This window comes from Balaenoptera borealis (assembly GCF_965194805.1).
Source record: "Balaenoptera borealis genome assembly, chromosome: 3".
In the NCBI taxonomy this organism is placed as follows: Eukaryota; Metazoa; Chordata; class Mammalia; order Artiodactyla; family Balaenopteridae; genus Balaenoptera; species Balaenoptera borealis.
Genome location: NC_138866.1, coordinates 181,235,163 through 181,260,662, shown reverse-complemented (window position 1 = coordinate 181,260,662; position 25,500 = coordinate 181,235,163). Strand labels below are relative to the sequence as shown.

Sequence of the window (25,500 nt, the reverse complement as noted above, 5' to 3'; positions counted from 1 at the left end):
GTGGTGATCATGCCTCTGTTTTTCCAAAGTAAACTGGATGGGGGGCGGGGGGCAGATAATATTTTCACTCACAGATCTCCAGGTCAAGGGGAAGCACATCCAAACCTGACCCAGGGAAATATGTGTATCACCTGGAAATCCTAATATTCCACGCTTGATGCTGTCTAGCTGGTTTCTTGCAGGCTGGGTTCACGGGGGAGGAGATGAGTATACTTTGTCTGTGGGAAGGACATTGATCCAAATCTTTGGTTGACCAGAGGGCTGATCTGTCATTAACTGCTGTTTGCCAACTATTTCTGTTCTTTGCCATCTGGTCATCATGGCAGGATTGTATCTCCTGGTCAACGATACGGTTAGGTGGAGCCACGTAACTCGCTCTGGCCAACGAGTTGTGAGCTGAGGTGATGAAACCCTCAGGTCTGGCTTCTGGCCAGAGCATGTGAGTAACTGATACAAGACAGGAGACCTCCCAGAGCTCTTCCCTCTAGCAGAGTGCCCAGCAAGGCTCAGAATGGAGGCTGTCCTGTCATCTGGGTCCTCGAATGGGGGCACATAAAACAGAACCCCCAAATCAACTCAGGCGACAGTGCAGTTAGAAGCCAATCTTTGTTATAATGCCACTAAGGTTTCACGGCTGTGTGTTCACAGTACAACCCTGCCTACCCTGTCTGATAAATGGAGGGAAACCCTTAACGCCTCTGAACATGTGAGTCAGAGGCAAACTTAGAGATCAACTAGTTCAGGTTCCTTCTACAACTGATAAACACGAGGTCTACCGTTAAGTGACTTGTCTGATCACAGAGTAATCACATGGTAGAAGAATTTGATGGAACCATCATTATCCTCATGGAATTCTAAATTACAGAGGGAGTTATGTTCTAATCTCTAAACACAGCTCTGGGATAGACTGAACTGGAAACATATGAATAAATTAGCAATAGGCCAATTCAGTCATTCACTCAACAAGTAATGGTGGCATTAAGCTCCAATGCTGAAAGGTACTGGGAGCTCCGAGTCATGTGGTAAAGACTAATCAAACGTCTCCATAAATGGACCGGAAGTTCACAAAAGTAAATTGCTAAGAATGATACTATGGGAGCATGTAACCGACCTCTCTTAATGGGGTAGATATCTAAGCAAGTGACCTTGAGAGGAGATCTGAGAGATCACTGGGAGAGTACTAAGCCAACCCGCAGGGGAATAATGTTTCAGTACATGGGATAAATGAGGAATGATCCTGTTGTTGGAGGGAACCTGAAGGCTTTGGAGGAACAAAACGGAGGCAGGGGCCAGATTACATAAGGCCTCACAGATAAGCCCTTCAAGAGCAATGGAAACCCTTTACAGGTCTTTCGCAGGAAGCGACACACTGAGATTTCAGTTTTCAAAGGACCCCTGGTTGTGCTAAGAATATCAGGGAAGCAGCAACTGTACTCTTGGGAAGACCTGTTAGGAAGGTACTGAAATCTAGGCAAGAGATGTTAGTACCCTGAACTAGGGAAGTGCCACTGAAGTGATAACATGTGCCACTGAAGTGATAACATGTGAACTATTTAGGAAATTAAATACCACTACACTGGAATTTTTATTCAAGATATTTTAAACTCTTGCTAGCCTCTCTGAACTTTCATCCTAGTTCTCTAATTTCTCCACTCTGATTCACAGTAAATCCAAATACATTAAACTGAGTGAAAAGACAGCATGACACCAACATGATATGGCTGGCATAACACAGTTAAATCACAAGATACCTCTCCAACAGGCCCCAGAAACACTTTAAAAAGGTACACAGGGCTTCCCTGGTGGCGCAGTGGTTGAGAATCCGCCTGCCAATGCAGGGGACACGGGTTCGAGCCCTGGTCCGGGAAGATCCCACATGCCGCAGAGCAACTAAGCCTGTGTGCCACAACTACTGAGCCTGCGCTCTAGAGCCCACGAGCCACAACTACTGAGCCTGTGTGCCACAACTACTGAGGCCCGTGCACCTAGAGCCTGTGCTCTGCAACGAGAAGCCACGGTAGTGAGGAGCCCGTGCACGGCAATGAAGAGTAGCCCCCGCTCGCCGCAACTAGAGAAAGCCCGCGTGCAGCAACGAAGACCCAACGCAGCCAAAAATAAATAAATAAATAAATAAATAAATAAATAAATAAATAAATAAATAAATTTATTTGTTTAAAAAAAAAAAAGGTACACATATTACATTCCATTGTTTCCCACATGGTAAGGCAGGCTACTTAGTGAAAACTTTCTAGACCAGAATCATAGAAATCACAGATTTTTAAAGTTCAAATGTAAGATTTATTCCAGGAAGGACTTAAAATGGCTGGATCCAGAAATTAAGGGACATTATAGTTTTAAAATTGGCCTCTGGCTAGTGATACAATGTATAAGGCACCCCTGAGAAACAGTTTTAGATATGAATAAGAGTTAAGGTTCAACTGAGAAATTTTATATGGAAAAAAACCAGGCCTAAAAATAGAAAGATGAGGGAAAAAAAAATGTTAATCCTATCACAAGCATTTCTTTCTTCTGTCCATCTTCAAAAAAACAGAACAAAAATGTTTCATCACTACAAAAAGATAGGAAGAATTTCTGAGGTATATTCCACAAAATCACAGCATAAAAGTTCAGACGATACATAAAGTAGAACTCAACAGATGTTTTTAAATGGTGTATGGAAAAACTCAAGACAAAGGAATCAAGGAATGTATTTTTATGGAATTGATTCTATGATATTTCCTGGTATACAGAAAAAAAAAAAAAGATGGCTTTTATTTCATTGGAATTGCAATACAAAGGAAAAATTCACCAAGGCAAAAAAAAGTTCATAAAGAATTTTCACAAATAGTGTCAAGATACCACTACGATAGATGAAAAGGAAAATTCAAAGACGGCGATGAAAACATAACTGCAACCAAAATTTTGGTTTTCAAGCCACTTTCACATCAGAGAGAAAGAATTTTAATGTAAAAACTTACTTTTAATGTAAAAAATCTTAATGTAAAAATGTTAATGTAAAAACTTTCGGTAAAATAATTGATTTTGATTTTTGCATGCTTCTACCTATATTTACTTCAAATGGGGGGACGAAAAAAGAGATGACTTTTCAGGAACTCAGTGTTAGAAGTTGGCTTACACAGTTTTGTTAGACTCTGAGTGATAACGTACAAATTTACCCAAAGTAAAAATAGACATTTCTGATCTTTACAACAAGGACTTAAAACGACTGCCTCAGATTATGGTTTATTTACCACATGAACTCCAAGCTCCTTAAAGGAAAAGACATGTCTGTGGACCCCATAATATTTAGCATTATACTTTGTAAGTGTAAGTTCACAAATATTTGACACATCAACACCACATAAAATAAGTGCTTTTAGCAGAGCATTTCACAAAACTTACTTCTGGAAAGGCCAAGACATTTTCTCTGGCTTAACATTTTGGATTATTAGAATGTCTCATGTCCCTCGCGATCGCAGAGAAAAACATGCAAAGCCATAGCTTAAATCCTACTTTTACTAGCCTACTCCAAAAGCTCAAAGGCAGGTAAAGCAGGTAACTGACCACCATCTTAGAGTGCAGATAATCATAAAGTACACCTAGATTTTTCCAGAACTATATAAACACTGATTACAGAAACATCTGTGCCAGAACAGTGTTAAGTTTCTGAGATAACAACACTGTTTCTGCTTTCAGAGGGCTTCAAGTGCAGCGAAAGCAACAGTCGTATAACTGCACTTGTTCTCTAAAACTCCCGGCGAGGTCACTCGGGGAGGTAAGTCAAGAAGGGCCTCAGAAAAGCTGAGTAAACGTGGGGCCCGGAAAGGCACGCGGGGTCAGGGGGCGCAGCGAGCAGGCGCCGCGGACGAGAGGAGCTGCGAGGGCGTGGACCCGCCTTACCGAGCAGCCGGCCTGCAGGCGGCCCAGGCACGTCCTGCTCCTCACACCCGGGGGCGGCCCTCCCGCACCCGCCGCACCAGGGCGGGCCTGTGTGACCCGGGGCTGTGGCCCAGGTGATGGCGGCCACGCCCAGGGCGCTCCCACCCGCCTCGGCACACCTGCTCCTGGCTGGCCTGCTGGGGGGGGGGGGCGCGGGGCGGGCAGGTGTCGGGCTGTGCGGACACGCGGGAGGGAGTCACAGAGAGGCCGGCGATGGCTGCAACGCCAACAGCGTCTGCCGACACTGGGCCACAGCCACCCGGTGAAGTCGCTCCCAGAGTCGGGACCCTCAGAAGCCGGGACCAGTGTCTGCTGCCGTGAGCGGCTCAACCCTGGGTCAGCGGTCACGCGGCAACGGCCGGCGCGCACACACGTGGGTGCAGAGTCCCAGTGACTAACACAACCCTGGGCTGCTGGAAGGGGCGGGCACGGGGCCCCGGTCTCCGGTCTCCGAGGACAGTGTCGGGGAGGAAGCTGCTCACGAAGCCCTGTGGTGTTGCACGGGGCCAGGCGAACGTCCCTGGAAGCCAGAGGAAGGGGTCTCCCTGTCAGCAAGGCGCACACAGTTTACCGACCCCGAGCCTGAGCCCGTCGCTTGTGTGCAAAGGGGAAAATCTACCTCACGAGCTGGGTGATTTAGCTGCTGAGGAGGTTTTCCACCCTCTGAGAGCCGGAAGCGCCGCCCTGTTCGTCTGCTACACATGGTGGAAGTGAGAAGACGAAGTGAAGAACGTTACGGAGGAGCCAGGACTCGACGGTTTGGACGATTTGCCGTCTCCCCAGACTGAAGACGGGGCTCAAATCCAGAAATGGATTCCGACCCAAGATCAAAGGCAGGGCTCCGACGGAAAAACGCGGCCTGAAAACTGCGCTGGGGGAGTGACGAGAAGACCCTCTGTTCAGACCTCAGGAAGACCCAGGATGGCGCCTCAGAGTACTGTTCGGTCAGGCGAAAAGGCCTGCTGACCAGAACTACGGGCTTCACAGCTTCTCTCCATCAAACAATAAGGCCGCGAGGAAGCTTAAGGGCGTAGTCTCAGCAGGAGCTCCAGCTAGTAAAAGGCTTACCTCAGAGAGGCTCATGGGTGTGGCTTTCGGCTAATGGAATAAAACTCAATAGAAGACCAACACAACGCACGGAAGACCCACAAAGCTTTTAAAAGAATTATATAGACAGAAACATTAGCAGCTTGACCTAATGGAGACAAGAGACAATACAAAATGAAAAGAGGCCTTCAAAGTCCTAAAAGCAAGTGAAGGGCTTTGCTGGCAGGAAGCAAGTTAAGAAAACCCAGTAGCGAACAGGCTCTACCGTCCTGAAAAGGGAAGGGTGAACCAAATGCCCACGGGGCAAAAGTGACACCTTGCGTGAATTATACCCAGGAGCTGACACTCAACCAAGGAGTTACCATCATTCGCCCGACTGGATTTCAGAAATGCTGTGGACCAGGGACTCCCCTTGAATAGGAACGCTCTACAGCGGTCATCCCAAGCCTGAGCCAACACTCTATACTGGTGGTGGCACAGGGTGGGAGCAGATGTCTCTTTAGCTTCACAGGTCGAGAGGAATTTGTACCTGAGAAGCCATACGTAATGAACTGCATTTGAGACGCCCCAGCTGTACGTGAAACCAATCTGGATGAGACCCTTATGCTGTAACGGGCCGAGCCTTTTGGGGGCTTTGGGAGGGAGGGAGAACATTCTGCGTGTGGTCAACTGCGGTAGCCAGCCTCCAGTGATCCCTGTCTCCCGGCGTGCACAGCCTTGTGAGGCGCCCCCCACACTTACCAGGGTTGGTGTGTGTGACCAACGGCAAGAGACAGAAGTGACGCTGTGTAACTTCCAAAACTAGGTCACAGGAGACTGTGTGTTCTCTCTCTCTTTTGGACCCATTCCTCTGGGGGAAGCCTGCTGCAGCCCTACTGGGCTGCTGTCCCAACAGCTTTGCTGGGACTCTGTGAAAGACGCGGGGCCAGGATCACCCACGTAAGCTGCTCCTAAGGTTCCTAGCCCTCAGAAACTGTGTGCGAGAGTTAAGTGCTGGTTGTTTCAAGCTACTAAGTTTGGGAGTAATCTGTTATGCAGCAACAAACAACGAATACGGGGCTGAAGGAGGGGAAAGGGGAAAGACTGGGGATGGAGGCAGCGGTCACATCCTGCAGGGCCCAGGGAACCCCACTGAAAGGTTTTTGCATTTTATTCTATCAGAAAAAGGAGCAATTTAAGAATTTTAGATAGCAAAATAACAACCAGACTCACACTTAAAAATATCATCCTGACAACTTTGAGGGGGGTGTAAATTTGAAAACTAGAGTAGGGAGACCAGTTAAAAAGCAATTATAAACCTTTCAGAATTAGAGTACATTCTAATCTTTTAACAGAAATTCTTAGACCCAGATGCATGGATGTACGTGAAAGAGCAGCCTCAAGAACTAAAAATCTGTACAGCACAGAGAACTATATGCAATATCCTATGATAAACCATAATGGGAAAGAATATATTTTAAAAAATAATGTGTGTGTGTATATATATATATACATATATTTATATATATATACACACACGTACACACACACATATATATAACTGAATCGCTTTGCTGTACAGCAGAAATTAACATTGTAAATTGACCATACTTCAATAAAAAAATTGATTAAAAACATCTAAACATTTTTTAAAAACAGAACCAAAAATCACTAAAATGTACAGAACCTGTTAAAAAGTAAAACTATTTTTTCCAGCAAATTCTTCGAAACACATTTCATACATTTGAGGCTGGGAAACCAAGCATGTATTTAAGTTGAGAAAATAATCCATTTGAGTTGACTTCCTTGACATGATTTAAGACCTTGTTTTTTGATACCTTGCTTATTATCTCACATTCTGTCATAAATACAACTAGATACGTATAAAAACCATACCCACTATCAAAACACTCCATATCAAAAATCATTTGCTATGATGGAAATCTGTTGAAATTTTAAAATCCTACCTAAAAAACACATTTCCATCCTTCAAGGACAAAAATTAAACTAAAATAATAAGTAAAAAAGATCCGACCACTTACTATAAGTAAAGCACCATGCTATACACTTTACACAGGCTCATTTCACTCTCATACCACACTTAGAGAGACCTGGGGTAAATGTAAGTAGCACAGCCAGAACTTAGCTCGTGTTTTGAACCCAGCAGAACAGCTGTTTTCAACCCTGTCAGACCCAATGCTCCCTTTTTTCAAATTACTCCACTCTTCTACTTATGCACGTTTCCATATAATCAATCCAAGGATCTAACTGCAAAACCAAGTAGAAATTAAAGGAAAGTTAAGTTATAATAAAATACTATGTGTTTCAACATGTAAATAATTGGGATATGTACCCAGGAAGACAAAACGAAGTAACTACAGAAGCTTACATGTCTACAGAGAGCTAAAAAACCAGACTTTTTGCAGGCCTATACTACTGTTGACTCAAATACCACTAACAGTGTTGATAAAGTTATTACTATGTCCAAAACGGTAACAGTGACTGCAAAAGTTCTCAACAAAATAAAGTACAACATTCCCTTACTTTATACACAGTTGCAGCCCTGGAAATTTTAGCGTATACCAAAACTATACCAAAAACACTTTACAAGTAAAATGGAATTAGGTTCTTGACTGAGATAATCTGTAAATGGAATCTTACCAACTGGAATGTTCTGCGGGACAGTCAAAAAGTCAAAGAGGCAATTTTTTGTTTTGCCGGGCTGTCCTCTGCGTGGTGGCACTTGCATTGTTCCTGGCCCGCACAGCACCTCCCCCAAACCTGTGACAATCAAAAACACCCCCCCCCCAATTTTCCAGAATGTTCTGAGGGTGAGCAACTGGTGCAGTGTCGAGAAGCACTGCAGAGGAGGGAGAGTTCTCAGGCGCGCAGTAACAACCGTAAAGGCCCATTTCCTGGGTCCTGAAACAAGCGTGCTGTACAAAAGCTCTTCTCTGTACAGATTATTACACACCTGAGCAGCAGGAGTGACCGGCCTCGGCGTTCATCGAGCCACCAGTGTCTGTCTAGTGGGGCCGCCCCTCCTTTGGGCTCTCACCCCACCCCCAGCGGCAGGAAGGTATTCTGAGCCACCTGTGCCTCTGAGGTTGGCTGGATAAACCCCATCATTCTTCACATCCGTTACCAACCGAGTTCACGACTGGACAGCATCACTCTAGCTCCTGCTACCGTTCTGATCTAGTGTCCCCTAATCTGACCCAATCTTCTGCTCCTCCCCACCCTCCCGAACACTTCCACTCTGTTCTCTAGAGTAAAGCTGTGGCAGTAAGCTCCTCTTCACGGTCTCAGCCTCCTTCATCGCTCCCTCACCCGCTTGCTCTACGGTACGCCTGGCGGCGTCTTCCAGAAGCAGCACTCCCTGGGACCCTTCCAAGCAGAAGCGGTGTACCTTCCCGCGTCCCACACACCTACAGACGGGCTAAGTGGTCCCCTTGCCCCCCACCGCCGGGCCACGCCACTTCCTCTCCGCTGTCCTTTCAGAAACCCTAACCCCTCACATGTTCACACCCTCACTCCCTCTCCCCACAGCTGCCGTACCCACTCTGTTGCTCAGTCAGAGCTCACGGTCTTCTTCTCAACTATTCCCACACCTTCGGCATCACTGAGTAAGGACGTCTACGTGGACGATACACCGCTGAAATCGAAACTCAAGCGTCTCACTCTTTAACTGGCACCCTCCTGGCTCAGGTTCCCCCGCCTCCCCCCGCAGAGCCATCCCGGTGTGTCCGACCACTTCCCCGGTCCGCACCAGCTCCCTGAGGCCTTCCTTTCCCTGCTTAACCAGTTTGGATCCCAGGTCTACCATGATCATCTACCTCACACATACTTTTAATGCCCTCCTCCCTCTTTCCCCCCTTTGTACTTGCTGGGCAAACCTCAACCCTAGAAAAACCTTATTATATACCTACTTTATTCTTGAACTCAAGTTGAATGCTTGCATTCAACTGCCCAAGTGAGCAGACTGGTCTCACTTCAAATGATCACAAACCCTGAGCCCCCAGCTAGCCCATCAGTCCTGTTACACTTCTCTAGTAGGTGAGCTTCCCACACATACCTTCGTCTCAAGGCCCCCCCTTGCTCTGAGGTGATGATGTTACCTCATACTAAATAGAGGCAATAGAATCATAGGATAAATACCCCACCCTCCCACTGCCAACTCTACCACTGGCCATATCATATCCTTCCTTACTTCTAAAAAGGAAAAAGTACTTCTGCTTAAATCAGTGACCAAGCCCTCCATGAAATCAATCCAGGAAAAGATAGGAAACAGTTTTTAGGAACAAAGTCCTCGAGTAGGAGAGGAAATAGGATTACTTCATCCTTTTTAATGATATCATTCCAACGATTACACTAGTTCTAATCACTTATTTATTTATAATAGCCATTTTAACATTTTTGTCTACTAACTCTATTACCTGGGTTATTTCTACATCTCTTTCTGTTGATTAACTTTTTCCTTAGTTATTGGTTAGATTTTCCAGCATCTTTGCATACCTGGTGATTTTTTTTTTAATTGGATGCCAAACACTGAGTTTTATGTTGTAGGATCTTTTAGTATTTCTCTAAACATTGTGGGGCTTTACTCTGGGACACAGTTATCCGAAATTAGTTGGCTCCTTTCGAGGCTAGTGTTTAGTCTTTATTAGGGTAAGTCCAGAACAGTTTAGTCTAGAGCTAATTTGGCCCTACCACTAAGGAAATGACCCTCTGAGAACTCTTGTCTGATGCCCTCTGCATTAGGAGGTCTTTCCACTCTGGTCACTGAGGACGTAACATATTCCCAGCCCTGTGTGAGCTCCCAGAAATGTCCCTCCTACTTCTTTCCAGGTGCTTTCCTCCCCCACCCCCCACCAGACAGGCTCAGACCAGTTTTCGGCTAGAGACTCCAGGGGACCTCTCTGCAGACCTCGGTGCACCTCTGGTACCTAGGCCTGAAGCCACTGTAGCCTCCCCAAGCTGAATTCTCTGCCTCTTCAACTCCAGGAGGTTGGCAGGCTCTATCCGGGGCCTCCCCTACCTGTGCCGGTAGCCTGGAAACTCTCTAGGTAGTGGCCGGGGCAATGGAGGACTCAGCTTTGCGTCCCTCTTTGCGTCTGCCTGAACTCTGTAACTACTTTTTAAAAGAAATGATTTGTTGATGCCCCCAATCCCCCCCAGCTATTTTTTCAGTGCCTCTTCCCAGCACAACTATTCCAAGGAGTCGTCTATACTTGCTCTGACCCTTTTATTTATCTTTCAGTATTTCTTCAATTCCACTCAGGCTTTCCTTCCCACTATGCCATCAAAATAGGCCAATGGCACATACCTAATCAAATAAAACGGTCACTTTCCCCTCACTCATCTTCTCAGTGGGTGGACTTAACCAATGTCCTTCCTTCTTGAGACACCTTTATCCTCACTTTCTTCCTAATTCTCTAATAGCTCCTCCTCTTCTTGAGCCTTAATGCTTTAAAAACACCTGTAACCCAAAGACCTTCAAATTTATCGTACAGCCCATGACTTCTGAACTGTGCACCTCCAGTGCAGACTGCTCTAATGCTTACATTCTTGCGTATCCAGCTAAACACAAATGAGTAAGAGGCACTTCAAACTGAGTAATAAGTCCATCCTTTATATACCCTCCCTCCTCCAATTTTCCCTATGTCAGGAAGCAGGGGCCTAATCACCCATCCACCCAGCTGCTCAAGGTAAAGATCAGGGATTAATCCTTGATTCTTTCTCTCCATCTAGTACACTCTAATCTGTCAGCCAAGTTCTGTTGGTCCTACCCTCAAAATATACCTCAAGTTCATCCATTTCTCTTCTTCCCCACCACCACCCTAGTTAGAGCCACTCTTGCCCGTACGACTCATTCTGCACATGGTAGTGAGAATAACCTTGAAAAGACATACATCGGATCATGGCACTGCCTTGCCTGAACCTCTCTAAAGGCTTATTACTTGACCTCAAAACACCCCAAGCTCCGTGTAGTAGCCTGCACCGCCTCACCAGGTACGCACCCCCGGCGGGGTCCTCTGCGCCCTCGCACTGCGCAACCCTCTTCGCCTCCCTCCAGCACGCTGGCCTTCGGCTCCTGGCCTGGGCTCCCCGCGTCTGCAGTCTCTCTGCCTGGCATGTTCTCCATGCAGCCCTTCGCAGGGCTGGCCCCTCCCACTGCAAGTCTCAGGGCCAGCGTTCCTTGACCCTCTACACAAAGACATCTCTGTCCTCCTCCTGCCACCTGAAATTCTATACGGTCTTGATCCACCGCCACTTTCATTCATTCGCTTTTTGTCTCTGTTTTCCCATTAGAAGTCGGTCATTCAACTAAACAAATACTGAACACTTACTATGTGTCAGGCACTATTTCAGGCGCTGAAAAAACATCAGTGAACAAAGCAAACAAAAAGTCCTGCCCTCATAGAGCCTAGGTGCTAGAATGTGAGATCCATGAAAAAGGGAACTGCTTGCTGACTGTCGGATCCACAGGGCCTAGAAGAGTCCTTAGTTCACTGTAAGTGCACAATAAATATTTGCTACAAAAGTGAATGAAATTGGATTTATCTATATTTTCTTAGTCTTTGTACAATATACCTCAAAAATCTTCACTTAGCCATTAGAACAGTGATCAAATTCTTGCTTTAGACTTCAAAACAGCCATATTTATATTTTGTTTCCCCTTCAGACTCTTATTATCTTATAGATAAAGCACAAATTTGCAACCATCAATACAGTATTCTGATTCTAATTTCAAACTCTCATAACAATAAAAGCATTCTGTGACTACTGCAACCGACTTATATTCTTTAAGTGCTTTAAAACACAAGCCTCTAGACTAAACTGGAACCAATTATCCATGCACCCAGGTTACCTTTACTTCTGTGTAAACTGTGTCTATGTAGAGTGCAAATGAAGCCATCAACTAATTAAAGATTTAATGATTATTCTATAAACACATAAAATACATAAGTTAACAGACCTAAATGCATGGGTAACATAATATGCTCATTACTACAGGAAACTATCACGGCCCTACTTCATCTTGCAGTTAAGAAAACCCGGGTGTGTGAGAGCACGCAAGCACGCGTGTGCACACACAGTCAGAAGCTGGATGAGGTCTTAGCTCTAGTAACTCCCAGCTTGATGCTCTTCCCAATTAATAATTACCTAAATTTAAAGACAACTTTTCACAACTACATCATACGACTCTCTGAGGATAGACAACACATCTAACACATTTATACCAGACAATCCTAAATACAAGGGATTGTACAAATGTAAGTAGTTTTGAACAGCAACAAAAAGCAAGGCCATCGTGAACATTCACTTAGTATTTGGTAATAATGAAATGCATGTGTACAGCATTTTCACAGATACCATCTGACTCACTCCCCAGAGCTATACCTCCCACATAAGGTAGGTCAGGAGAGCGTTGGCACATGAAGAAACTAAAGTTCATCCAGTAAGCTTAAGTGACTTGTCAAATGCCACAAATGCCGAAGTACATTCCTCTCAGAGGATATACAACTGGTACTTGCGATTCTAAGATAATCAAAATAATTCATCCCAATATAGAAAGAAGATTTGAACCCTAGTAAATCACCCACAGGATATTTCAAACCTCAGTTTACCTTTGCCCCTGGATTTACCCTAAGGCTGCGTCGTACTTCTTCAGCCAGCACTTGCCATACTGAAGGAAATTCAACCAAACTGATTTGCTTTAATAACGTGTTGCAAAACTCAGCAAACTGTCACCATGCGTATCTGAAGCTGAACCAACTTCTTAAGGATAACCTCCATGACAACAAATAATCGAAGAAGGGCTTTATCTTTTAAAGAACTGATTATATCCCTACTCATTAAAGAGACAACTCAGATCATGGGTCGCAGTAGATTTATTAACAGCACGTTTGTTTTTGGTTTTCATCTACCTACAGTGGGGCTGGTGGATGAAATTCAATTCATATATTTAAAGGTGCAAAGTTAAGTATCCACTCTGCTTAAAATACTGAAATTGCTCAAAATCATTAACTATCATCAGAGGCTTTAGCAAATTTGACCAAGATAATAGGCAGAAGTCAACAGTTAGCTTCAAGTAATTCACTGAAAAGTAGTTCTAGCAAGTTGTTTAAAACATCTGAATCGCTTCTCTTCCTGGTGATTTCCCTGTAAATTGATTTATTCTTACAGAGGAGGTATTGTAACGTATTAATATAAGTCACACTTCAAGGGTTCAAAAGCTTACTTTAAAAGTAAAAGACACTATCTAGTTCTGCCTATGTATTTCATACTTTCATACTGCTTTTGCACTTGGAGACTCAGAAGTCATTTTATTCCCAAATTACAATGTAAAATTCTCATTTCCTTGTGGGTTGTCTTCTCCTAAGAAACAGAATCACAAACCATACCATCATTCCATTATATAAAATGCTACCCTCTACTTTAAAATTACGTTCTAACCAATCGTGATAACAAGTACCCTTAACTTTTCAGAAAAATGGAATCCCACAGTCAGAATCCACACCTTCATCTCTTGCCATTATGTACGTATGTAGATCCACATACATCTTCCATCTGTTTCTCTCCCACTACTACTACTACAGACCACGATATAGTAGAATGCAATATATAGACTCAACTAAAACCTAGTCTTAGATACTATTAGGAATAGCTAGTTTAATATTTAATCCTAGCCACAAATTCATGAACCTGTAAGCACAGGTTATTATTCTTTATTTACAAGATTTAAGCTCTCCTGTATTTAGATGGCACTTTTAATTAAGTCCTGTTGATTAACAGAAAGAAAAGGTAGTTCTGCACAAATTCCATTACAGATCACAAGCACCCACAAAACACCATTCGACACGTAAGCCCATTAGTTTTCATTATTGTTTTATAAGAAAATGAAGTCTAAGTACAAATGGTACTAATCCAAAATCTTAAATATCAAACAGCACACCGAAACAAGAGCTAATATTAACAGTTTAGGCACCAGGCCCTACAGTTTTCAAGAGGCTCCTTTTGTAGGTAAGAGTGCTCAGTCTTCCCGAGTTGCCGATTAATTTTTCAATTTTTCTTCTCTGATTAAGTCTATGTAATAACTTCCATACTGATGAAACCAAAATGACTGTTGAAATTTCTAGAACGGCAAATCTTAACCTTGGGCTTTCTGCCTTTATCAATACCTTGAGAAACTGATGACAAATACGAATTTTCTCCCCAGAAAAATATACTGTCACAAAACCGTATATGCGTATCACGGGAATTCACTACTTCTAGCATCATTTCCGCACAACCCTCAGAACCCAGCTGACACACTCAAAAATATCTTGGGCAGGATAGAAAGTTGGAACTAGACTTTATTATTGCTTCTCAATTATCTTTGCCTTTAACTAATTATTTGCTACTTAATGGAAAACCCCAAATATCCTCAATTCCTTTCTAATTCAAACTAGCTGTAAAAATTAAGCTTTGCTTCTAGTACAGTTGCGACTTCACATATTTCTTTTCACTTCCAATGCAGTGGACAGAATGGAGGAATCTAGATTAAGGACTAAGAAATCTTGGTTTACAAAATTTTAAAGGAAAAAAGGATTCTTAGTTTCTTTCAAAAAAATGAGAAATCGAACTTTTAGACTTAGCACTTAAAGTGATTTAAGCTTGTTTTTATAAAACAAACTAGACTTTTATCATTTTGAAAGTGTAGTGCTTAACTACTTTTCCTCTTAACAGAAGATATGTACGTATCTCCACTTTAACCCCTAACTGAAAACAAAAAACACCTACCTGTCTACTTTACAAACTTAAACTTGGTTTTCATAACGTTGTATACTGGCCACTAATGAAGGATACAGTTTGAAGAGAGGAAAGACAGGGGTATGAGACTACACGTCTGATTAGAACCCTATTAAAACCAGGTGTTGGACTGCGACGGCTGGGCCCGACACCCCACTGTCCCAAAGGTGGCTGCGTAGGGCAGTAACAAGGCGGTATCATCACTGCCGTTTTAATCACCGTCACATGTCCTTCCCGTCCTCCCCGACGGCTGGAGAAGCGAGGTTAAGCCTCCACCCCTTACAGTGAATGAAGTCACACACTCCGGCATCCCAATGAAAACACTTCAACTACTAGAGGAACCAAGCAGCTCCACTTTGTGGGGTATCACTTTAAAACCAACTTTTTCAGAATGTCTTTCCTAAAGTGAGAAGTATCCATAAAGGAAAACGTAAAGCTCCAACTGTAACGAAAACATTCGATTGTACTGATATCTTGGAAAAACTACCCTTTCATTGAAAGGTGAAGCCATGGCACTAAGTAGTATTTCAACATTTCTAACCTTAAAGTTAAGATTATAATCTTAAAATTAAAATGTTAAAAAATTATAATGGTGCAACCTCTGCCCCCCCCCATGTGTTTAAATTAAGGTACTTATTTATTTCATATTTAGAGCTGACAGCCTACTGATTTCCCATGATCTGAAAATTACTTGTTATTCATTAAATCAAAGCCTTTATCAACTGTTACTTTTTGATGTAGCAAGTTACAATGTATCACATTATACCAATTGAGACACTGAATCTCTAACATCTATGTCTCAGTCAAGTCCTTCAGTTTATTACAATCTGGAGTTATTTCTCAATCCTCATCAAAAAAGGACTAACAACTAAGTTCTAAAGTTGAGTAAAATTCATGTTTGGAAGGGAGGAGGGGACTTCTACTTAAAGTTGTTTCTTAAAATTAAGAGGCATGCCTAATTAAGGCAGTGCGTTCAGCTTATATTAAAATTAGTTAAGTGGGAATACTTTAATAAGTGTTATTTTCCCTGTGTTTAGACCTAGCATTTCTGCCACGTTTACCACAGAAACAAAACATGGTAACAGTTAGCAGGTACAGTTCACATGACAATTTTCCAGATATATTTGATCATAAAATGCCTTCTTAATGAGGTGACATATATGCAATACTGTCCTCATCTAATTATGCCCTATCTTTCATGATCAACATAGGATTACACGTTTTCTAAACTAAACACTCAATTCAGGTTCTAGATCGCTCCTGACCCTGACGTGTCAATCGGAGGCATAAGTTCGTCTTTATAAGAAGCACATCATTCTTGAGCAAATTATCAAAAGTGTGTTCTTCTCAGGCTATAACCCGGAATTCAATTACCTTTATTTGTGCTTGGTATACATTTCAGGGCTAACACGCTACTTTCAATCCTGTGATCTACAGAGCCTCCTCCCCCCGCCCGCACGCGCCGCAGGACTGGAGAGCAGCTGTTTGCCTGGGACTGTTTACATTCTTCTGTTCAGTTCAGTGTCTATTCCTGAAGTCTCTGTTTCACTGGTCATAGTTTTGGTTGGATGTGAAGTGAAACAAATTCTACACGGACGATGGGAAAAGGTAGTCTGAAGGGGGAAAAAAAAAATCCCTCAAAAATAGGGACTCCGCATGTTAGAAAACAATGAACTACAAAACGTCAAAATCATTTCAGTGAACAGAAATGATCCGTAAAAACTTCACAAGCCTTGATACTTCAGTTGAGCTCAGCTCTGATTTCAGGTTGGGGCCCTTGGGACAGTCCAAAGTGTTCCGAGGAACAAGAGTTCACTGAATTTCTAAGGTGTGCTGCAGTGGTATCTGTTCTTATCAAAACTCTCCCCTTTCTTGGCTGCAGAACAGGAACTACCAATTAATTTCCAGGGCAGTGTTAACGTCGACACCCCAACGTGAAAGTATTATCTGGAAAACTTGGAAACAAAAATAAAACCAAAAGGCGAGATTCTGCAGTCACAAGTACTTTAATTTTTAAAAACAAATCACTTATTTAAAAATAAACAGGCGGCACCATTCTACTCTGCCGCCGATACAAGTGAAACAAGTCGAGAGGTGGTGTCTCACAGGCAACGTGCTAAAGGTCGGGACCGCGCTGGACAATCTCAACTACTCCACACGCTAAGACACTACTCTCGGAAGGAACATGCGACGGTCACCACTATTCGACTTTGAAAGGTCAAACAACCCAAAGAGTTTAAACAGCTTTATTTTTCGAAATCGACATTACAGAGCAGGATTTCTGCATTTAAAAAATTCTTACAGCACCAAACACAGGTATGACAGAACGATTTTCCGCCACAAAACTGTAGCACCAATCCAGCGACTCCTCGACTTCCTGGAACTGTCAACACACTGCCCCCTGTTTAAGTGGCTGTACCTGAAAACCAAGGTATGCAATTCCTTAGGGTGAGAAGCCATCGAGCGACCCTGCCAAGGACCTGGGGGAACGAGGGGAAGAGCCTATTATCCGTGGGTCTGAGCCCAACTTCCACGACCGGGGAGAGACGCAGCTGCGGTACGGCGTCCGGGAGCCGTCGACACTTACATGCCGAAACCCCCCCAACCGAAACACCTCCAGGTTAAGATTTCTAGGAAGGGGTTCACTTAACCTGAGTTCGGTGGCGGGTAAGAAAGCTCTCTTCCAACAGGTAGATCTGTTAACACCTGCTTACATGGGGTCCTTTCTCCCCTAGCTCGAAAAACCCAGCCATCGGGCGGACTCAGGTTTTATCAGGGAAGCAACTAATAACGTTACAGGCTCCAGAAGAGCCACGTAGTACCCCCCCCGCCCAAAACCCGCAACATATTCTCAAAGATCAAAGGAAAAGTCAGGAGACGGAGGAGTCGTCCGACCAGGTACGACTGGGGAGAGATGGAGGCACAAGTCCCACAAAGAGGACGCAGCACCTAAGTCGGCTCCGGGCGGCTCGGGGGCCGCGACCTTCCGCGGCAGGGCTCCCGCCGCCCCCGCCCGGCCCCGCGGCGGCTCCACGTGGGCCGCGCCGGCCCCGCCAGCCTCCCCGGCCGCCGGGAGAGCACGGCCCCCAAGCGCCCGGAACCTGCGCTGCCGGCGCCGGCGGCGCGCGAAGGCCGAGCCGGCCCCAGAGCGCCACCCAGCGGCCCGCAGAGAGGCCTGCAGGCGGGGCCTCCGCGGCCCGGCCGCCGCACCCCCCGCCGCCCGCCCGCTGCCTCTCCGGATGCACAAGGCCCAGCCCAAGCGCTCCGACCACAAAATGGCTGCCGGCAGCCTCGTCACGTGACCCCTTTGTGCCTTGCGGGCGCCCGAACTCCGCGGGGCCCGGGTCCGAGGGGCCGGGGTCGGCGGGCGGCCCGAGAGGAGGCCCCGCCGGGCCGCGGCGGCCGGGGGGAGAGGCCGGGGGCGGCGGGGTAAAGGCCCCGCCGGCGACGGGAGGCGGCGGCGGAGAGAAGATGGCGGCCATTTTGTGTGGGTCTGCGCTCCGCCGCCGCCGCCGCAGGCAGCGGAGGGAGCGGGGCCCGGCGGCGGGTCGGGCAAGGGAGTTAACACGTACCGACTCCTCTTCCTTCTCCATTCCGGTGGGCATCTGCGGCACGGCCCGGTTTATCGAGGCGTATTCGTGCAGGTCGGGCAGATCCTCACAGCGGAACACCGGCAGCGGCTTCGAGGCGTCTAGCGCCCGCGCCCGAAACGACAGTTTACTCATCTCAGGCGCAGCAGATACCTCTCCGCTCTGGGGAAACGGCCCCGGCCAGCGGGATCATGGAGAACCGGGGGTTCGGTCCCCACTCGCCCGCCGCTGCCGGGGACTGGAGGGGCGGAGCGCGGAGCCCGCCGTCCGGGCACTCAGAGCCGCCGGGAGGTGGGAGGCCGAGCCGCTCCGCTCCTCTCTCGCTCGCTCTCCTCAATACGCCATGGCCAACATGGCGGACATTAAAACTCCACTGTGCGCTCTTCAGCCAACCCCAGCCATTCCCCACACTGCATCGCGCAGCGGCGCGGGCACGCGGAGGGGGGGGCGCGGGCTCGAGGCCGGGCGCCGGCACGGAGCGCGCGTCCCGCCAACCCCCGGCGCCCGGCCCCGCTCCCCGCGCCGGGCCGCCCGGCCCCCGCCCCCGCGGCCGCCGACAGGCCGGGCCGGGACGCGCGGGGCGCTCGGACGCCGGGGTCCACGGCCGGCCTCCCCGCCCCGCGCGCCCGCTGCCCGCCGCCCGCGCTCGCTCCCGCCGGGCGCCGTTGGCTGACAGGCGAGGGTGCAGGGAAGCGACCGCCCCTCGCGCGCCGGCTTTCGGCGCGGCGGCGGCGGCTGCCCGGGCACCTGTCACCGCCGGCGGCCCGGCCCGGGAGTGGGAGAGCGGGCGCCCCCAGCCCGGGCCGGCGCGGCGCTTCAGGTCTTATAACGAAAACGCAGACGGCATTCGGAGCAGGATGCTACTTTGCGGGAACTTTTACCAGCCATTATCTTTACGTCTAACGAAACTCTGGATTGCATTTGATGGGCTCCGCGTGGATCCTGGGTCAGTTCCCATTATTGCGCTCCGTGTAAACAGGAGGCGTCCTACGTTGCTCCAAAGTAGGGTTTTGGTGGGGTTTTTGTTTTTTTTTTTTTTCATCCTGCATTTTATCGACCCGCACTCTTTTACTGTCATCGAAGCAAAGGGAATAATTATTGGACACCGTAACCTTCAGGGAAAATTTTTTTAAAGCAAGACACTGTTCAAAATTTGAGAGCCGGATGATTTTTCCACACTGGAAGAAAATGCTGCTTCTACATAGCCATGGGTTGACACTTATCATTTGTCCTCTGAAAAACTTTATACAACTGAATTATATGAAGACCTATAGTGCTCCTGTCAAACCAAAAAAAGAAAACTTAAAAAAAAAAAAAAGGAAAAGATGTATTGTTAGAAGAGATTTAGATGGATGTGATGGCTACCATGTGGCTCATATTACACACGGAAATGAGTATCCAGAGAGCTCTTTGCAGTAGAATATTTTAAAAATCCGAAAGACTGTTGCGGTGGGTTTAATAGGTTTGACAGCAAATTTTCAAATATTTGCCGAGACACAAAAATGTCCTGTATCTCCACTTTTCTCCCCGGGGGATACCTAGTAAAAATAATCACTATTCTTAAATACTGGATTGGATGGGAACTGTTATCGGCTTAAGGCACAGAAGCAAAGTGCTGTCTTTCAGGCTGGCTTCGCTACCACCCTCTGGGGTGGGGAGAAAACAGATTGCAGGTCGCCAAAATTATCCTCAAGCGCTAATACTGACAGCTCACCTCCCATGCGGCAGATGGACATTCATCTACATGTCCTATTCTAAGACGATGCATTTATTCATTCAATGAGCAAACATTTTTTGAGACTTCACGGCCCTCTAAGTATGCTGCTAATTACTCAGCACCCACAGGACTCCTGGAGGAGATTACACGGTGGGAGCAGGACCGGTGGATGGCAACTGCCACACCTGGGGTAAGTGTGAGGGCGAGAGCTCAGGCTATTTGGAAACAGGCAGGAGTGGCACCCAATCCGTGGGGAGTGAGTGGCTCTAATGAAAGCATTCAGGAGTGGCTTTTTGGAGGAGATGATATCGGGGTAAAAACTGTGTAGGGTAAGTATGGGTCAAGGTTGCAAAAATAAAGAGAAGAAAGGTATCTTGGGCCAGGGGAGCAGCACGTGGGAAGACCCAGAGCCCTGCGAGGGTGTGTCACATGCTGGGATCCTCACTGCACTGCGGACCATGACACTTAATTAGCCAGGTTGAACAGTTCTGAAAATACTGGCTGGATATTAGTACAGTAGTCCTCGCCAGCCTGCTATATTAGATTTCTGAAAATCCTAGTAGTAGAATTCGGTTGATTGAGGAACCTAAGAACTAAAATAGAGTCTTAAGTCATGAGTGAACCACCAGGAAAGTGAATATAAAAAATATATATATATAAAACCTTCATTAAAATAACAGCCTATTGATAACATTCTCCATATCCTACACTAGTAATAATGGGCACTATACAACTAAGTTCCTTGTTCTCTAGAAATTCTAGACTCACCCTCCGTGGCAGTTTCAGAGACATGCTTACCAATTAAGCTTGCCTTTTGCAGGTGATCTGCCTGACGAGAGACATTTTCTTTCTACCACCGGTACCCATCCAGCTCAGTGCCCTGGATTTCTGACTTGTAGGTCTTACTTGGTTCCCAAAGACCCACAGGCTGGAGTCCCAAGCCTCTTACATTCAGTTCACTTCCCTCCCTCCTATGGGGCAGGAGTGCAGCAATAAAGGCTCCGGTTTAATTTTCCTCAGCATCCTTTATCCAACCAAAAGGTCCCTTGCAAAAATGGCTAATCCTGCACTGTCTTTCACTTTTTCTATTCCCAACTCAAACTTCCCTTTTTTTCTAAGTACGCCCAACAAGAGTGAGATGAAATTCGCAATGTTGCAAAAGATACATACGAATGTAAAGCTGTATATACTAGCCTTTCCCCAAAGGGAAGCTTTTGGTTGGGAAGGAACTTGCAGTATTTAAAATAGTTTTGATTCACGCCACAAATCTTTATTGAATAAGTAGGCAACACACAGTACCATCATGGCGGGGGATACAAATAAGATCCTGCTAAGGGGTCACCCCGTTAACAAAATGACCAGGGCCAGGCAGGATGGTGGCATGCAGTGCTCTGGGAGTTCAGAAAGAAGGCAGTCAGTTCCAAGGTGGGTTGATCAGACATTATGGGGAAGATAGCGTGTGATTTGGTTCTGAAGGATGGCTAATATTCCAACTGGTAACAGGAGTGAAATGGTAGAAGAAAAGGTCTTCGTGGGAGAGGGCAACTCTATGGACAGAAAGCGGGGCGGAGGCACCTGCCAGGTGTGTGTGGAGATGAGAAGGTTGACTTGGCCAGGGTTCAGTAGGAGATGATAACAGCACAGGTATAAGATAAAACTGGCAAGAACTTGGGTGGAGGGAGAAGGAGTAGAAAGGAAAGAGACATATGTTTTAACGGTAATAATAATCACTCATAAGCTCATCACCTTGAAACATGATTCATTGCGATTGATTTCACACACGAAACGTCTGCTTAAACAACAACGAGAATATGTCAAATGCTAGAGCTCTGACGCTTCACTTTGCTATATATGATAAAGCTGAAATACAGCTCTAGATATTAGTTTATGCCCAGTATGTGCCCAAGTCCCATTAAATGCTCTTTGAAATTGTTTCTAGGATTTGCCTCCTTATTTCCTTTCCCACTGTCTTCACCATCACCTCAGCTTTCATCCCATCCCACCTAGAAACAACCTCCAAGTCCAAGTCTCCTTGATTTCGCCCCTTCCTTCAATAAGCCTCGATGAAACTCCTACTTTATAGGCGACGGGGCTAACGCTCTCCTAACAGTGGCTGCTGGGAACCAACGGTGGCTTGTCGAGGCTGTGGGTCCCTGGGGATATGAAGATACAGAACAGACCGCCCTTCAGGCATTCACGGTGCGGTGCAGGCCCCCAAATCAGTGAGCCTGAAGCCCCACTTCCATCTGTATCCTCCCTTCCCCAAGTCACTGATTGATTTTGCTCATTAGATAGAGCCAATTTTTCTTTTTTTTTTGGCATGGTTGTCGAGGCCTCATAATTTTGCCTCACTCTCTCCAACATCATTTCTCCTTACTGCTTAAGACAAAAAAGCTCTTCACTCTGGATTTTACATCTCATCACCAGCTTTAGAAATCGGCCAAGTCTTTCCTGTCTCCAGGTTTTTTCTTTATTCCTTTCTCTCTATTTTCCCTGTCCAGCTTCAGACCATCTACTTCTAGCTACTGAAATGCTACTTCACAGGAATGTTTTGAAGATCAAATGAAACAATCCATGTCAAGCATTTATACGGTCTCCGGTCCACAGTAAACATTCAATAGATGTTAAGCTACTGTTGTTATCCTTCAAAATGCAGCTCAGTGATCTTCCTTCATGAAATTTTGACGGCGTCACTTCTCTGGGTTCTAATTTCCTAATCTGAAGAATGAGTAAGTAGTTAGGTGAATTCAAAATAATTTTTAAGCCTTCGTCAATCTTTCTCATCTCTGAACTCCTATTAGAGTGTTCAATCAGTAAGAACGATAACTACCACTTATCGAACATTTATTATGTGCCAGGCAGCGCAGAAGTACATTTTAAACGTATCATCTCACTTAATTTTCAATATCTATGAGGTGCGTCCTGTTAAGAGAGGTTGCAAGTCCTGCCTCTCAAAGCTGGTGAGAGGCAACGCTGAGACCAGAATCCCTGGGGTCTGACTCCAGAGTGGAGCCCCAGAAACCAGATGATAAAGTGAAGTGAGGAGTGAGCTGGGAGAAAGCCGAGAGAGAGGCTTGGCAATCAGGGCAGGAGGAAGAGAGAAAGAAAGGGGGACGTATCTGGCCACCGGTTTCGTTGTTTTTGAAGGTGGGAGAGATGTGGGCATGTTTGTTTGCGGACAGCAAAGAATCGTGTAAATGGATTAACTTTAGGACCGACTTCCTCTGAGGTTAAATTCTCAGAGAAGAATTCCAAAGAAGATAAACTCTCATTGATGGGACAATAGATTAAAAATAATAATAATAATAATAAATCCTGATACCAGTTTGGGTAGCAGGAGTCCAGATTCTTCCCTCCTTCAAGCATTCAACAAATATTTCCTGGATGTTTACAGACAGCTAGGCAAAGCCATTTGTGCAGAAGAACAATAATAAACCAGACATGATCCCTGTAGCCTCACAGAGCTAAGAATAAAGTAAGATACTGCGTTTGTATTTACTTGGGAAACGTGCAATTAATCTCTTCAAGACGTGTGATGCACAATGATCTCAACATTAAAAAAAAATGATACAGTGCTCTAGTTGAGAGCATTGTGCAAAAGTACTAAATACATCTTCACCTGCAGTAATCATTTTCCTTCACTTTCTTTTTATTTTCATAATAAGCTATAAAGAAATGGCATCAAGTAATTCTTCCAAAATAACATTTAGGAAAATAAAAACTGGAAGCCCTTTAGGATGTGTTGTATGTTAGAAAGTAAATGTTGCAATTGCGTTGCAGCATATTTAATAGGGTGTCACAGAAGCAATATCTGAACTGCTGATTTCTCTACAGAGTTGATTTATGCATTGGATTCAGTACATAATATTTAAGAACTATGTTTTGTATAAAATAAAAAAGTTCAGAATATATCCGGAAACAGTCTGCCTCTACCTTAAAAGAATAAAAGGCGAGGGCTTCCCTGGTGGCACAGTGGTTAAGAATCCGCCTGCCAGTGCAGGGGACACGGGTTCGAGCCCTGGTCCGGGAAGATCCCACATGCCGCGGAGCAACTAAGCCCGTGCGCCACAACTACTGAGCCTGCGCTCTAGAGCCCGCGAGCCACAACTACTGAGCCCACGTGCCACAACTACTGAAGCCCGCACACCTAAAGCCCGTGCTCCCACACACCGCAACAAAGAGTAGCCCCTGCTCACAGCAACTAGAGAAAACCCATGTGCAGCAACGAAGACCCAGCACAGCCAAACATAAATAAATAAAATAAATAAAATTTAAAAAAAAGAATAAAAGGCAAATTATTAATCCTAGCAAACTACAGCAGGACAGACTCAAAATTATTTCAATTTAACTGTGTCTCCAATATACATGACTGAAACCAAACAGGTCTGTCTGAGAATGAGTTAGAATTTTTAAAAATCCACAGAATGGTTCCAGCAGTATTGGGGTTAGAAGAAAAAAAGAAAAGATAATGAAATATGATACATCTTATCGTGTAATGTAAAATCCTAAATTTATAGAAAACCTACTCCTAGCACAGCAAGGATTTTGCCAAAATTTAGACCACCATACTGCTCGGGGTGGGGGGCAGGTGGAGATCGGTTAAGTCTGACCATTTTTAGGCCTGGCCTTTCATAATTCCCAGGTCCCCTAAATCATCCGATCTTTTCCTCACCATCCTGGTGGGCAGCTGATGAGACCCCTGTGGCAGCATTTTAATGAGGACACGACTAGATGCAGTTCGGGAAGTGGTGGGACTCATAAATAGGAAATCATTTGGAACTTGAACAGTAACAATTTAGTACTTGAGAGGAATGTCATATATTCCAACAATTAATTTTCCAGAAGAATAAAAGTGCATCTTAGAAAATAAGAAAAATTGAAAAAAGTAAACCACATATATTAAAAATATGTATTTGGTAGTATTTATCTAAACTGAATTTTGTTAAATTACTGGTTTTTTAATAAATTTATTTATTTATTTATTTTTGGCTGCGTTGGGTCTTCGTTGCTGCGCGCGGGCTTTGTCTAGTTGCAGCAAGCGGGGGCTACTCTTTGTTGCGGTGCGCAGGCTTCTCATTGCGGTGGCTTCCCGTCACTGAGCACCGGCCCTAGGTGCACGGGCTTCAGTAGTTGTGGCTCATGGGCTCAGTAGTTGTGGCTCGGGGGCTCTAGAGCGCAGGCTCAGTAGTTGTGGCGCATGGGCTTAGTGGCTCCGTGGCATGTGGGATCCTCCCGGACCAGGGCTCGAACCCGTGTCCCCTGCATTAGCAGGCGGATTCTTAACCACTGCACTGCCAGGGAAGCCCCTTAAATTACTGTTGCCTTATTTAATCCAGTGACTGGCACTTACTGACAGACACTGTAGCCTACGTGTGGGTCCAATGTTGTAAGGGGCAGAAGGACAAAAACGAGAGGGAGGAGAGAAGGAAATGT

General features: G+C 45.5%; 1 protein-coding gene across 8 annotated transcripts in view; it reads right to left on the bottom strand.

The window, feature by feature from the left end:
- Window positions 1-25,500, bottom strand: part of EPC1 (enhancer of polycomb homolog 1) — a 95,128-nt gene that overhangs the window by 49,136 nt on the left and 20,492 nt on the right. The window contains exons 1-2 of one of the 8 annotated variants that reach the window (XM_082385336.1): window positions 18,333-18,776; window positions 16,991-17,179 (exon numbers count right to left, since the gene is read on the bottom strand). The exons of 4 other annotated variants lie outside the window; for them this stretch is intronic. In XM_082385336.1, the coding sequence (XP_082241462.1) occupies window positions 17,147-17,179; window positions 18,333-18,485 (186 nt within the window). In that variant the 5' untranslated portion in view covers window positions 18,486-18,776 and the 3' untranslated portion in view covers window positions 16,991-17,146. Of the gene's footprint in view, window positions 1-16,990; window positions 17,180-18,332; window positions 18,780-25,500 lie in introns of those variants that run through there. 3 more of the 8 variants (XM_082385332.1, XM_082385333.1, XM_082385334.1) reach the window with 3 other exon arrangements.